Here is a 13,146-nt window from a genome sequence, read left to right on the forward strand (position 1 = left end):
ACATTTACTATGAAGGTACTGGAGTGAAATCGATCTGTGAATAAATACAGAGATAATACGGACATCTGTCATATTTATTCATCTGGACTGTTGTTAAATCATATTGACAGTATTTTCTGTGCCAGATGCTTCAATCAATTAAAAAGTAATAACATATTAACACATTTTATCCAAAGCAACTTATAGTACCAAAAAACCCATATAGTACCCTTCAAAACCCTTTTCACCTTAACTTTTAATTAGCCTTCATTTTAACTGTTTAAATTGATTGTGTTCTTTTATCTTTGTATTTTTACTTCATTTGATTCTTTTAATTTGCATTTTGCTTGTTCTTTTATATAAATTGTATCTTTTTATCTGTTTTTTTTATCTGCCTTCTATTGCTGCATGTTGTGTATGAAAGGTGCTATGCAAATAAAGGTTATTGTTGTTATTATTACTATACAGGACCATATAAATGAATCAATCAGCCAATTACTACATTGTTTATTTTCGATCAGTCTAACAGCCAATCATGAGGCAGCGTCTGACCTGCTCAGCGCCGGCGAAGGCGTGGTAGAAGCAGGACACGTAGGTCATGATGGCCTTCTCGTCAGGCTTGGGAGTGTTCACAATATCTGAGGGGAGAAACACCGTCAACATCGCACAGTATTCAGAAAAAAAATGTCTTCACATGAAAGTCCATATACACAAAAGTCTCAGATACACACTGCATCAGTTTCTCCTCCTGTGTTTTGATGTTTTTAACATGAGGACTTTCATTCTATCGTTTGAAAAGAAAATGTCTCGTACAAAATGACTGCTGGCATGCTGTTAAAGTTATGAGTCATCTTAGGACCTTTGCTTACAAAATAGTTCTGTTTTTAAGGTCAGGATCATCCATGCTTCGATAGATGCTTTTAATTAGATGCTTTTAAAATGCTTTCAGTGTGTTTCTGGACTGATGCCAGACAAAGACAAAGAGGAGAGGTTCGGGCTCTGCTGTCTTTTCAGTGTCTTTAAATCAACAGGAAGAAACCGGTCTCCACCGCCTCACCTTCAGCGTCGAGCATCTTGGGGATGTCCAGGAACTTCTCAGCCACCTCGAAGGCGGTGTTCAGGTTACCGATGGGGTCATCCTGCAGACAGACACGACAACCGCATTTTACCATATGACACCAACCTGACCAGATATCATCATTATACCAAGCAAGTGTCACGATCCACAACAAAAAATCGTTAAAACTACTGTACTTGAGAAGAAACATTCTGAGGCTGGAGTAGTCCTAGGTACAAAAGGGGGGTAATGGCACAACCTGGCAACTAGCTTTTTTAAAGTTTGTCTTACTATTCGGGTCAGACCGATATATTGGTTTGCCGCTTTTGTCCTCTCAATAAGATTCAGATATCGGCTGATAAGATGGAGGTGAGGATATTTTACTTACTATATATTTTACTTAACAGCTTCAGGTGTCGGTCTGTAAAATCTGCAAACCTGCCTCCTCCTAACTTAAAGAGCTGCTAACCCGAAACCAAAGGCCTTAGTATGGGCTTCAATGGAGATGGACTAAATACTGATTCAGATGCTTCTCCAAACACAGAATACTTAGATTTTTTCTATATTTTGTTTTGTCATGAAATAAACAAAGATAGCCCTCACTCTGTTTCTTCTTATTTTGTTTTTCTTTCTTTGTTGGCACGGACGTTTCGGCTGTCAAGCCTTCCTCAGCATGCAAATAAAAAAATATTTTGTTACCATGAAAACGGTCAAATTTAAATATAGCGGCAGTAAGAATAGTGGCACAAATTATTATCTATCTGCAGCTGTAATCCAACAATGTTGAATTTGGACGTTTAGGATTTAGGACACTTAATCCTCTGTTGTGAAATACTACACTGCATATCTTGCAGAGAAACACTTTAAAGTACAGAGTATTTAAGTATTTTCACAGAATGTTGCATGAAAGGCGGAGAAACAGCCATGAAATAAGAGGTATTATGGAAAGATAAGACAGCAGAAAGGATCATCAGGCTGAGGACGAGTACCGATCCTGATTTCAATGTGGAGACAGAAAATGAGGCAGAGGAAGAAGAGGAAGAACAGGGCACCTTTCTCAGTTTGGAGTAGTCAATGAGGTCGGGTCTGTGTCTGTGGATGAGGGCGCACAGAGCCAGGCCGTCCTTCCAACTGAGTCATCCAACCAGAGGAGAGGAGAGAGGAGAGGAGAGGGGAGGAGAGGAGAGGAGAGATGGGGAGGGAAGAGGAGAGGGAGGAGAGGAGAGATGGGGAGGGAAGAGGAGAGGGGAGGGGGGGAGAGGGGAGGAGAGGAAAGGGAGGAGAGGAGAGATGGGGAGGGAAGAGGAGGGGGGGAAAGGAGAGGAGGGGGGGGGGGGAGGAGAGATGGGGAGAGAAGAGGAGAGGAGAGGGGGGGAGAGGACAGGGAGGAGAGGAGGGGGGGAGGAGAGGAGAGGGGGGAGAGGAAAGGGGAGGGGGGAAAGGAGAGGAGAGGGAGGAGAGGAAAGGGGAGGGGGGGAGGAGAGGAGAGGAGAGATGGGGAGGGAAGAGGAGAGGGTGGACCGAAAAAAGGGTGGAGGTAGGCGGCGAACGGAGGAGCAGATGAGCAGTGAGAGTAAGGAGAAGAGCGAGGGAAAAACAAAGGAGGAGGGAGATGGGAAAGGTAGAAGGAAAAGAGAGCAGAGGGGTGGGAGGGAGGGAGCAAGGGACAAAGACAGCAACAGATTGGGGGAAAAGAGAAGAAAAAAATAAACATTAGATTAGAGGAAAAAGGAAAAAAAAAAAAAAAGAGGAAAAGGACCGCAGTCGGTGGCGTTGCGGACGCACCTGATGTGGAAGTTCTGCACATTGACGTTCCTGTAGGGGGCGGTCTTCCTCTGGCACCACAGCAGCAGGCCCTCCTTAGCAGACGTCTCTGGAGGAGGCAGAGAGAGGGACGAGAGAAATATCACAAAACTTTATTTAAACAGGAAGGCAGGCGGGTTCTTTTCTATTTGGGGACGGCGGCCTGGCAAGAAGACGATAACGGAGGGAGAGGGAGAGAGAGGTGGAGAAGATTAAGAGAGAGAGGTTTGACTGGGAGGAAAGGGGGGCGAAAGTTCAGAGGAATAAGGAGGGAAATGGTGAGGAATTGATATAAAATGGAAAGCAGTCTTAAGAGAGAAGGTAAAGGTTGAGAGGGAAGTGAGGATTACGTGGGGAAATTAAGATCAGATATCCGAAATGACGAAAAGTTCTGGCTGTGGCCTTTAAATCTGTCTGCTCTAGGTATGCAACCATCATTTTCAGAATAATTTCTACTTAAGGATGCACTGATAGTGTTTTTTTGAGGCCGATAACGATATTTTCCCGCCCATATCGACCAATATGGATATGCAATTTTGTAAGAATCTTAGCACAAATGCAGGTGCAAAAACAGGTTAAGCTTTTAAGATAATTAAATGGTTTTAAACCAAAAAAAGCATGTTAGTTTTGTTCTGCTGCTAATTTAACAGTTGTATTAAGTGACACACTCCTAGAAAAAAAAAGGTCACAGAAATGCCAATTCCACAATCGGCTAAATATCGGCAGTAAAAGTAATATTGGACTGATACTGATAGTTGATATATCGGTGCATCCCTCTTTTCTACCTGTATGGTTGGTGAAAAGTAAACTAGTGAGCTCTTGGATCCACCTGCCAGTGTGGCCAGTGATTGAAATAATTGAATATTATTGTTCATCGTCTTTCAATAGAATCATATCAAGGTGAAATAATGATATTGAGTTATCGTGACACACAATTCTGTCTAACGATCTATTCGGTCTAACTTAATCATAAAAAGCAAATACTAATTAAAATCTCTCACAAAATGAGATAAGTTTGAGTATTTAACATGTGACTTTCCTTTTTTTTTTTTTTTACCAGATATTGTCATATATATGAAATGATTTCCTTCAGAGGGAAGGCAGGTATGAGAGGTGAGAAGGAGGAAGGCTGTGATGAAAAGCTGCATGACGGGAGAAGATAGTGGAGAGAGAGGAGGCAATAAAAGGAGAGTTAAAGAGGATGAGAGAAGGTCAACGATCCGGCAGAGTTTAGTGTGAGAGGTGGAGGAGTGAGAAGGGGGGGGGGAGGGGGGGGGGGACCGGGTCTTTGTGAAGCAAGAATTCATAATTAATCAACTTGTCTGATTATGTAAAGGGCGAATAAAATGACAGAAAGTTCAGGGAAATGTGTTAGACGAGAGGAATCGCAGCATATGATTTATTATATATTGCAATAAATCACACAATAGGCCTCAGTGAAAGCTTACTGACCTGAGAGCAGGATGTGTGTGTGTGTGTGTGTGTTTGCTGATGAGTGTTTCACGTGTGTAACTGTACATCTAAATAACCGAGGTGTGTATAATTTGAATGTGTTTACAATGCCTTATGTGTATTCTGTGGCATTTGTACTGTTGGTCCCCCCCCAAGTGTGAAATTTACTATATTTCTGCTACATCAAGATATACAATGTGTGTGTTTGTGTGTGTGTGAACAGATGCTTCCTTATTTATTGATTTCCCTGTCTTTTCTAGCATTTTTTCTTCTTCTTTTGTTTTGGCTGATATATGTACGGGTGTGAAGGTGAGGGATTTAAAAGAAAAGTGGTGATAACATTGTCAGCAACTGTGAATTGAATTGTATTAGTGCTGTTTTCACCAATAAAGAGATTTAAAGATAAAGTCATTATCGCCAGGCAGTTTGTTAAATCTCTTCTTAAAGCCCATTTTTATTGAATTGCTTTCTGTAATAAGACTCTTATAAGACTTTTATTCATTATTGACGAATGTAATCTCTTGTTTTTACTGTCTTTTTATGCTTTGTAAAGCATTTTCTAAATTGTTTTTGAAAAGCTACTATACAAATAAAATCTGACATGCCCACGCATTTTCCTTTCTCACACACACACACACACGTACATTACTTTTAGTCTTGGATAAGAGTGTCAGCAACCTGTCGAATGTAAGAGATAAACACACACACACACACACACCTTCAACGGAGATGTCCTGGATGGCGAAGCGGAGGATGATGGTCCAGATCATACCCAGGGTCATCTTCACGTTACCGTCAACAATTTCTGCAAAAACAACGCACACACACACACACACCCATCAGTAATCATGGCAACAGACAACGCACACAAAGACTGAAGGCAGGAAGTTGTACAAGGCCTAGAAGTGCGGCGAGAGAACTGAACCTGCTATTGAAACAAGCTGAAGTGTGCGAGGTCTGAATCACTCTGCTGTTGGAATAAATTGAATTTCACACGCCGCCTGAAACCTCAAAAAGGGTCTCGACCGCCATCAAAGCGAGTTGAATTGAAGTCCTAGAGAGATTCGCCGCCTGCTATTGAAGTGCGGCAATGTGAGCGGAGCCGGAGCAAAACCCTCTCAGCCCGTCTGTCCTGACCCACCTGCATCTGAACCGTTTCCCCGACACTTTCACCTCCGAGCGTCTGGCGGCTGGAGACGTGCCCATCGCCGCTTTCACCCTCGAAAGCCTGTTCCAGTTTGGTTTTTATCACTGTGATTATTCATATTTTTATCATCTTCAGTACTCAGTATTTGTCTCATTCTATCTATATCCAATTTTCTGCTGCTGCGATGACAGGGATCAATATATTTTCATCTAATCTAATCTCTAATAATGCTATTAGTACTAATAATATTAATACTAATGCTACTGCTACTACTACAAATAATAATATGCTTTATTTTATTCTGTTAAGGATGTCTATTAGCTAACACCTCAAGGCAATCACTTGTCTTGTCTACCAAAAACACAATCAAACTTAAACGTAAATGAAATAAAGTAGAAAAAGTGGGAAACTTTCTGTACAAAACAAGTAGTTTACTTACCTCTGAATAGCTATATTTGTGCTCATTTATTGCTTTGAAGTGCTTGTGTTTTTCAGCACTATTTATAGAAAATAAACTAGTTGTTTTGTGCATTATACAGTTTCCTAGCTTTTCTACTTTATGTTCTCTGACCCATTGGGAACCGATTTTTCCACTGCCTTCTTATGCACATAAATAAAATAACAGAAACAGTACCTTTAACAGTCATTTGATTCAGGATAGCAGAAGTGACAAACATACAAAGTGAATTAGAATAAGTTAAAAACAGAACTGGGTTAAATGGTATTTGTAAATAAGTAATAGTGTCTGTTTTAAAGCTGCTTGGTTCCAGGTGGGTTATGTTTGCAACATCGGAAAATGAAATGAGTCTCAGAACGTTTTGAGTGTTTGGAAGTCAGTTTTCTACAACAGGATAGTTTTATGTTACTTATCTGACACAATAGGAATTGTCCTGACGCAATAAACTGCAGCTATATGGTGCTCCAAGTAGGTTTAATTATCTAAAGAGAAGAAAATCGGTAGGGAGAAAAAGAGAAAGAAGGAAAAGTGATGTTACTCCTGGATGCTCACCCTCAGCACCAATAGACACCAGCTTGACTCCCTTGCTGCAGATGAAGTCCAGGGCTTTATTCACGTTGGCGATCTTGTGGAAACGCATCTTGCCTTTGTCGGGTTTGGGCAGCCTCTCACCTGCAGAGCAGACACACCTTTAGGTTCACATCAGGGATTTTCAGCAATATTAACTTAATACTAACTTCTTGTCTCGTTACGTCTTCAGCATTTGAGCGATCATGTTATGCATCGGTCAACAAAGATAGATTTAAAGTAAGATGATCCTTCAAGTGTATGAATTAATACATTTGTATGAGTCTGTTCACTACTGTAGAAGAAGTAAATCAGTAAAGACCAAAGTTTTACATCAAGAGTTTTCTAAACTCCACTACACCATGCATGCATAATGTACATTTTGTACATTTTTCATTCATGTTGCCTTGCCTGTTCCCCTATATCCCTATGGCTGGCTCTATTTACCTTACCTTTTGTTTATTTATTGTTTTTATTCTTCTTCTTATCATTATAACCTCACTGATCTATTGATCCATCCTTTGTCTTTTATCTCTCTTGATTGTGAAGCATGTTCTAACTTTATTTTGGTTGTGAAGCACATTGTAACTGTTTTGAAAAGTGCTATATAAATAAAGATTATTATTATTATATTAGTCCATAATTTTTCAGTAAAGAGTGTGTGTGCGCGTGTGTGTGTGCGTGTGCATGTGTGTGTGTGTGTGCGTGTGCGTGTTAATGAGATCCACCTGATATGACCTCCAGCAGCAGCATGAGTTTGAGGCCATTTCTGAAATCCTCCTCAATGTTCTCAATCTGTGTGCCAGCCTTCCTCAAGTGGGAGTTACACCAAGCTGTGAAAGTCTGAGAGAGAGAGAGAGAGAGAGAGAGAGAGAGAGAGAGAGAGAGAGAGAGAGAGAGAGAGAGGGACAGAAACAGGGGAAGAGTGGAGAGAAATGGATAGTGGGAATTAGATTAGTGTCAACACTGCAGACTACGAAGTCAGTCATCCTGACTGTATGACAAATACATTCACACACACTGACAGCAACAGAAAAAAAAACCTAACTTTACCTCTACACAGCTAGAATAATCCTGTGGTAAACAAACACATCATGTGCAGAGACACACACACGCACACACACACACACTCATACATACACACACACACACACACACACACCCGGATTGCTGTCTCCTGCTTTTTGAGAGCGGGGTCAAAAATGCTTAGCAAGGCCTCAACTGTCCAATCTAATATGTGACCTGGTTATCATGGTGGCTGCTGAGGGTGCACACACACACACACACACACACACACACACACACACACACAAACATTTATATCACCGATGCACACTGTGTCGACCTGCTCAAGTTTGACGGCCATTGTTGACTCTGCAGTTCTGGACTGGTTGAAACTGGCTTCTGGTTTAGAAGACTATATGAAGTGTATTGTTTGGACAGGTGCGTTCTTCTTTATTTTTTACTATTTTCCACATTTTAAAATAATAGTAAAGACATCAAAACTATGAAATAACACAAATGGAATTATGCAGTGACCAAAAAAGTGTTCAACAAATCAAAACTATCTTATATTTTAGATTCTTTAAAGTAGCCGCCCTTTGCCTTGATGGAAAGACAAAGGCTTTGGAAAGAAATTCATACATAGGATCAACTTCACTATTTATATTTGTCTAAGAAACAAATTTCAAGCATTTAAGCAGAAGCCTTTAGATCAAAATGGCTTTAAGAGAATGAAAAACATAGTACATTCAGTCAGGTGTGTCCAGATTTTTGACTGGTAGTGTATATTCATCAGTTCATCATTCAGTGTCTATGAAATATGGAGGATTTAGTCTGTAAAAGCATTTTGTCAAGCGAGGACGTTACCTGCTATTCTTCAAAAAGTCCCACAGTCCTAATTCTGTGCAGCCAAGCATTGTGTAAGAGTAGATGTTGCTTTTATTCAAAAGGCAGCTATCTCATTTGGGAACAAAACTCTTCATTCGATGCTGATGACAGTGTGTGTGTGTGTGTGTGTGTAGAAGCCGCCGGTGTGACGGTGATGGAAACGGCTCTCAGTCACTTTGAGTGCTTGCTTTCGGTCTGGCTGGAAAATTGGCTAATGGCGTGGGTCTTGCACATTGGGGACAATTCAATTGGTTCCATGAGGCCTTGCAATCAATCACTGAATGGTATTTTGAGAGGCTTTCATGGTGTTTAGCTTCAAATGTGAATGTGGTAGAGCGTGAGTGTGTGTGTGTGTGTGTGTGTGTGTTGGAGGGGAGGAGGGGGGGGTAGTTGAAGCAAAAAGTTTGTCGGGGTTTGGAGGATGTGGGGGCGTAGAAGCAGAATAAGTGCATGAGCTGAATAACTAACTACAGATGATAGTGTGGGTGGAGTGAGGAGAGAGAGAGAGAAAGAGAGACAGAGAGAGAGAGAGAGAGAGAGAGAGAGAGAGAGAGAGAGAGAGTGAGTGAGTGACAGAGATGTATAAATTAGCAATGAAACAGGGTTTGTGTTCAGAAGGTGACAGCATAAATTTTCCGTTACAGCAGATTGCATAATAGAATCTAGAAATCTAACTATGTATATGTATATGTTATATGTATGTTTATATCTGTGTGTGTGTGTGTGTGTGGGTGTGTGCCTATGTGCATGCCGTGCGCATACATGCATGTACATGTGCATGCATGTATGTTGTTTGCTGCACTTGTGTGTGTGTGTGTGTGTGTGTGTCTGATTGTACAACTACGTGGGTGGACCGAGCAGCAAAGCACCGGAGACAGAGAGAGGAAAAAGAGTGACAGAGAGAGAGAGAGAGAGAGAGAGAGAGAGAGAGAAAGAGAGAGAGAGAGAAGCCACACCATTGATCGGTGAGAGGGAGAAAGAGAGATAATTGGAGGGATGAAAAAAAAAGAGCGCAATACAGAGAGAGAGAGAGATGGTGCACTCGATTGGGAGAAAAAGAGAAAGCACACTATCAATCGATTGATCAGCTGAGAGCAAGAGAGGGAGAGAAAGAGAGAGAAAGACAAAGAAAGAGGGAAACAGCAAAGTTTCTTTGTATTTTTTTGACATGAAAATTGCAAAGCAGCGCAAACTGCCTCAGCAATATCATTAGTTTTTTGACACACGTCGCGGCGGCAAAGCATCCTTGAATTTGAATTAAATTTGAGAATTTGAAAGCGAAAGACAGAGACTGAGAGAGAGAAAAAGAGAGAGAGAGAGAGAGAGAGAGAGAAGTAGAGAAGTGAGAGGACTGACAGGAATGCCCAGGCCCCGGTGTAATTTGATGTAAGGGTCTGGAGGGGAGAAGAGGGCCTGTCCAACCAGCCGGGGTCCCAGCAGGTGCTGTCTCCTTTGCCACGCATGACCAAATTTAGACAGGCTCCTAATCCGGCACACACAGGCCACCGGGCCAGCCAGGGAGGAGACGAGGAGGGGGGAGGAGGGGAGGAGGAGAAGGAGGGAGGGAGGGCAGGGAGTAAGGGAGAGGAAGGAGGAGGGGGGGCTAAATTAGGTAGAGGAGGAGGAGAAGAAAAGACGGCAAAGCAGAAGGAGGGGTGGAGGGAGGCGGGGGGTTGGGGTAGAAGCGGGTGGAGGCTAAATCGGGCGGCTAACGGACACCGCCGGACAGCTGAGAGGGCAGGATTCCTGAGGTGAAGTGTAAGAGTCCAAGACGGGGGGGGGGGGGGGGGGGCAAGAAAGAAGGAGAGGAAGGAATGGATTGAAGGATATGTGGAAGATATAAAATCATAAACTTGAGAAAGTGTGGGGAAGACGAGAGGGGAGCAGGGAGGAGGGGTGACCAGTGTTCGCCAACATCAAAGGAGAGTTGTTTGAGTTTGTCTGGCAGTAATTGAAATCACGGGTTCACTTTGCATAATTAAGTTTGACATATTCCACAAATTGATTGATCCAAAATGCTGAATGCTAGAGAACCCTAGAGAACAAAACAATTGACTGCAATACCTATAATAACTACAGCTATTATTGATATTCCACTACATCTGTAATACTCTGTTATCTCATCCCATGGGCTTGTTTTAATGCCTGTGGGGGTCGATGGAGTCCACTAGCATGAAGTCACCCTCTTTCCCGGTGTTCCCCCCCCTCTTCTTCTACTCCTCCTCCTCCTCTCTGTCTCTCCACACCTGTCGGTCTGGCCTGTCTCGGCCCGGCTCAGCTCGGCTCGGCTCGGCTCCGCTCGGCTCGACCGGGGCCTTTTTCCAGTCCCTCTTGTTAAAATGAAGTCACGGCTGCCCAGCTGAATGCCTGCCATAGCTACACCCCCCAAGGGGGAATCGGGGCTGCTGACCCCTCCATACAGCTGACACCCCACATACACACACACACACACACATACACACACACACCTCTCCTCATTCGAACGGCTGTCCATCAAAGAGCTGATGCAACCACAACGCCGCCTGCAGTTGCTGCTGCCGGCCTCAGAGGGGCAGCGCTGAGCAAAGTACCTTTTTGAAATGGGCTTGTTCCATAACTGCACTGACATTTAAGGGCATTTTATCCCACCACAGCCCTGATGCAGTATAGTTACAGTAATGGGAATGTTGTGCACCAGGGTAAGAAATTAACTTTTTTTTTCATAGGGCATGGGGAATTTTCATTTCTTGCCCCTTTGATCTGATTTTTTAAGGGCATTTTGGTTCTTTTTGCTGGTCATTTTATTGAGCTATAAAATAATACATTAGTTTTAGTAGTAGTATTGGCAAATAAACACTCAATTTGTACCACTGTGATTAATTTTAACTTCTTTCCCACTGCTGGAAACTGGCAGCAGGCCCTCCAGAACAGGATGGTGCCGTTTCCCATTCTCTGTCCCCAACCGGTCCATCTTCCGCCCCTCCATTGTTCAGACTTTTACCATATTAGCTGTGTTATTTTATTATTGATGCACTGGTTTGTGCGAGGTTGGTATTTTCTTCTACTGCTGGCTGCTTGGTACCAACATTTTGCTTCTGGCTGCGTGGTCGGTTGTTTTTCTGATAAAAAAAACGCTCCATTTTTCTCACCCAGATCGCACTGTGAAGAATCGCCCAGTCAGAGTCTCCCACGCATCACCTATGGTGGCCCACGGGGGACAACAGTGAATATTTGACAGCAGTATAAAAAAATTCTGCCTCCCTCATTCTTAATTTTACAGGTATTTCATGAACTTCCAATGGCATTTTTGCCCCGAGCCCCTGTTCATGTTCATGTTTCACCTTTTTGTGCACACATTTCATTTGAATTATGAACGTGTCGATTCCTTCATTATGAGATGGAGGCTAACGTCCTGGGTGCTAGGCTGCTGTCTCCCCATAGGACGTCCCAACCGGGACTGTGTTTGTGTTCACCCATGACATCATTGTCGCCACAGAGGGCGCAGACACAAAATGGTCGCCCCCGTCTGGTCTGACCGGCTTCCTGTCCCGCTGCTATGCTACAGGTATGTGCCTCCCTCCCTCTCTCCCTCCCTCTCTCCCTCCGTCCCTCCCTCCCTCTCTGCCTGTGTGCCCACCAGTCGAATTCATCACACACTGTAATGCGGATACGTCAACAGCGGCTGACCTGACAATTAGCCCAGTGTGAGTGCTCTCCACAATCGCAACTCTCCCATCTCTCTATCTCGGCCCATTCTTGGACACAAAAAACATACATACATACATACTTTACACTTCAGCTAATGAGTTTGATAATTATAACTTTACAGGACGGTCTCGGTTTACACTTAGCCTGTTAGCAATGCTCCCCCTGAGCCAGCGGTGTCCCGTCTTGTGCCATGGAACAGTCCGCAGGTTTTTTATTCCAACCAGACTCTAACTAACAGCAGCTGATTGGCACCTTCAAGCAGAGAGGGGCGGACTAATTAGTGAAATATGCTGGTGTGGTGTTTGGTTGGAATGGAAACCTACATTTCCTACATTTATCCATCTATTCCTATCCATAATCCCAATCTATCTTTATCCATACTCAGGGTTTTGAGATTATGGGTATTTTTTTTACCGATCTACAAGAAGCTAGAGTCAGAATATGTGAACATTTTGACTTCGCAGCAACAAAACAAAACTAAAAAAACCCCAATGTAATCCATTTTATAAATCTTATAACATTGTGCAGAAGCATCTAAGAGAATCATGTTGTATCCCCATGATAGACTAAGACAGGATGCTTTTATTGTAGCTTGAACATTAAGCCCATGACCTAATTCTTTCAAGTTCAGTTAGTTTTTTAAAAAGAAATCCAGACATACATAAGGTTCATATAAAGGTGTTCTACTCTATTCTTTTCTATTTTGTTTCTTCTGGTTTGCTCTCTTCCATTCTTTTCTTAAGACCCCATTCTTTCAAATCAGGCTTACTCTGCCCATAAAAAAGATTAACGATAATAATAATAAACTTTATGAGTATAGCACCTTTCAAAATGGAGTTGGAAAGTGCTTTACATAAAATAAAACTGCCAGAAAAGAAAAATACAGCAAATAGAAACAAAAAGGGCAACAGAAAAGTAAATAACGTTCTAAATTCTATTTTGTTTCTGTTCTGCTCTCTTCCCTTCTCCCTTCTTCTAGTCTCATTTGTAGTGTGTCACTGTGAATAAGCTGCTATATGTACACACGCCCTAAGCTAACATACAGCAGGTATATATAAATATAAATATATATATTTATGCCTCAACTTAATATACCACAGGTATTTG

At 42.4% G+C, this 13,146-nt stretch overlaps 1 protein-coding gene across 9 annotated transcripts in view; it reads right to left on the bottom strand.

The window, feature by feature from the left end:
- The window catches only part of actn3b (actinin alpha 3b), a 49,944-nt gene that overhangs the window by 15,051 nt on the left and 21,747 nt on the right, over positions 1-13,146 (bottom strand). For all 9 annotated transcript variants that reach the window (XM_071523495.1, XM_071523494.1, XM_071523489.1 and 6 more), the window contains 7 exons: positions 7,191-7,305; positions 6,448-6,567; positions 5,010-5,096; positions 2,822-2,909; positions 2,089-2,167; positions 1,037-1,118; positions 532-617 (listed from right to left, as the gene is read on the bottom strand). In XM_071523495.1, the coding sequence (XP_071379596.1) occupies positions 532-617; positions 1,037-1,118; positions 2,089-2,167; positions 2,822-2,909; positions 5,010-5,096; positions 6,448-6,567; positions 7,191-7,305 (657 nt within the window). The remainder of the gene's footprint in view (positions 1-531; positions 618-1,036; positions 1,119-2,088; positions 2,168-2,821; positions 2,910-5,009; positions 5,097-6,447; positions 6,568-7,190; positions 7,306-13,146) is intronic.

Source organism: Centroberyx affinis, unplaced genomic scaffold (genome assembly GCF_046629955.1).
Source record: "Centroberyx affinis isolate AG114_WGS23_722 - 3 ecotype Tasmania unplaced genomic scaffold, CSIRO-AGI_Caff_v1 ptg001094l_1, whole genome shotgun sequence".
In the NCBI taxonomy this organism is placed as follows: domain Eukaryota; kingdom Metazoa; phylum Chordata; class Actinopteri; order Beryciformes; family Berycidae; genus Centroberyx; species Centroberyx affinis.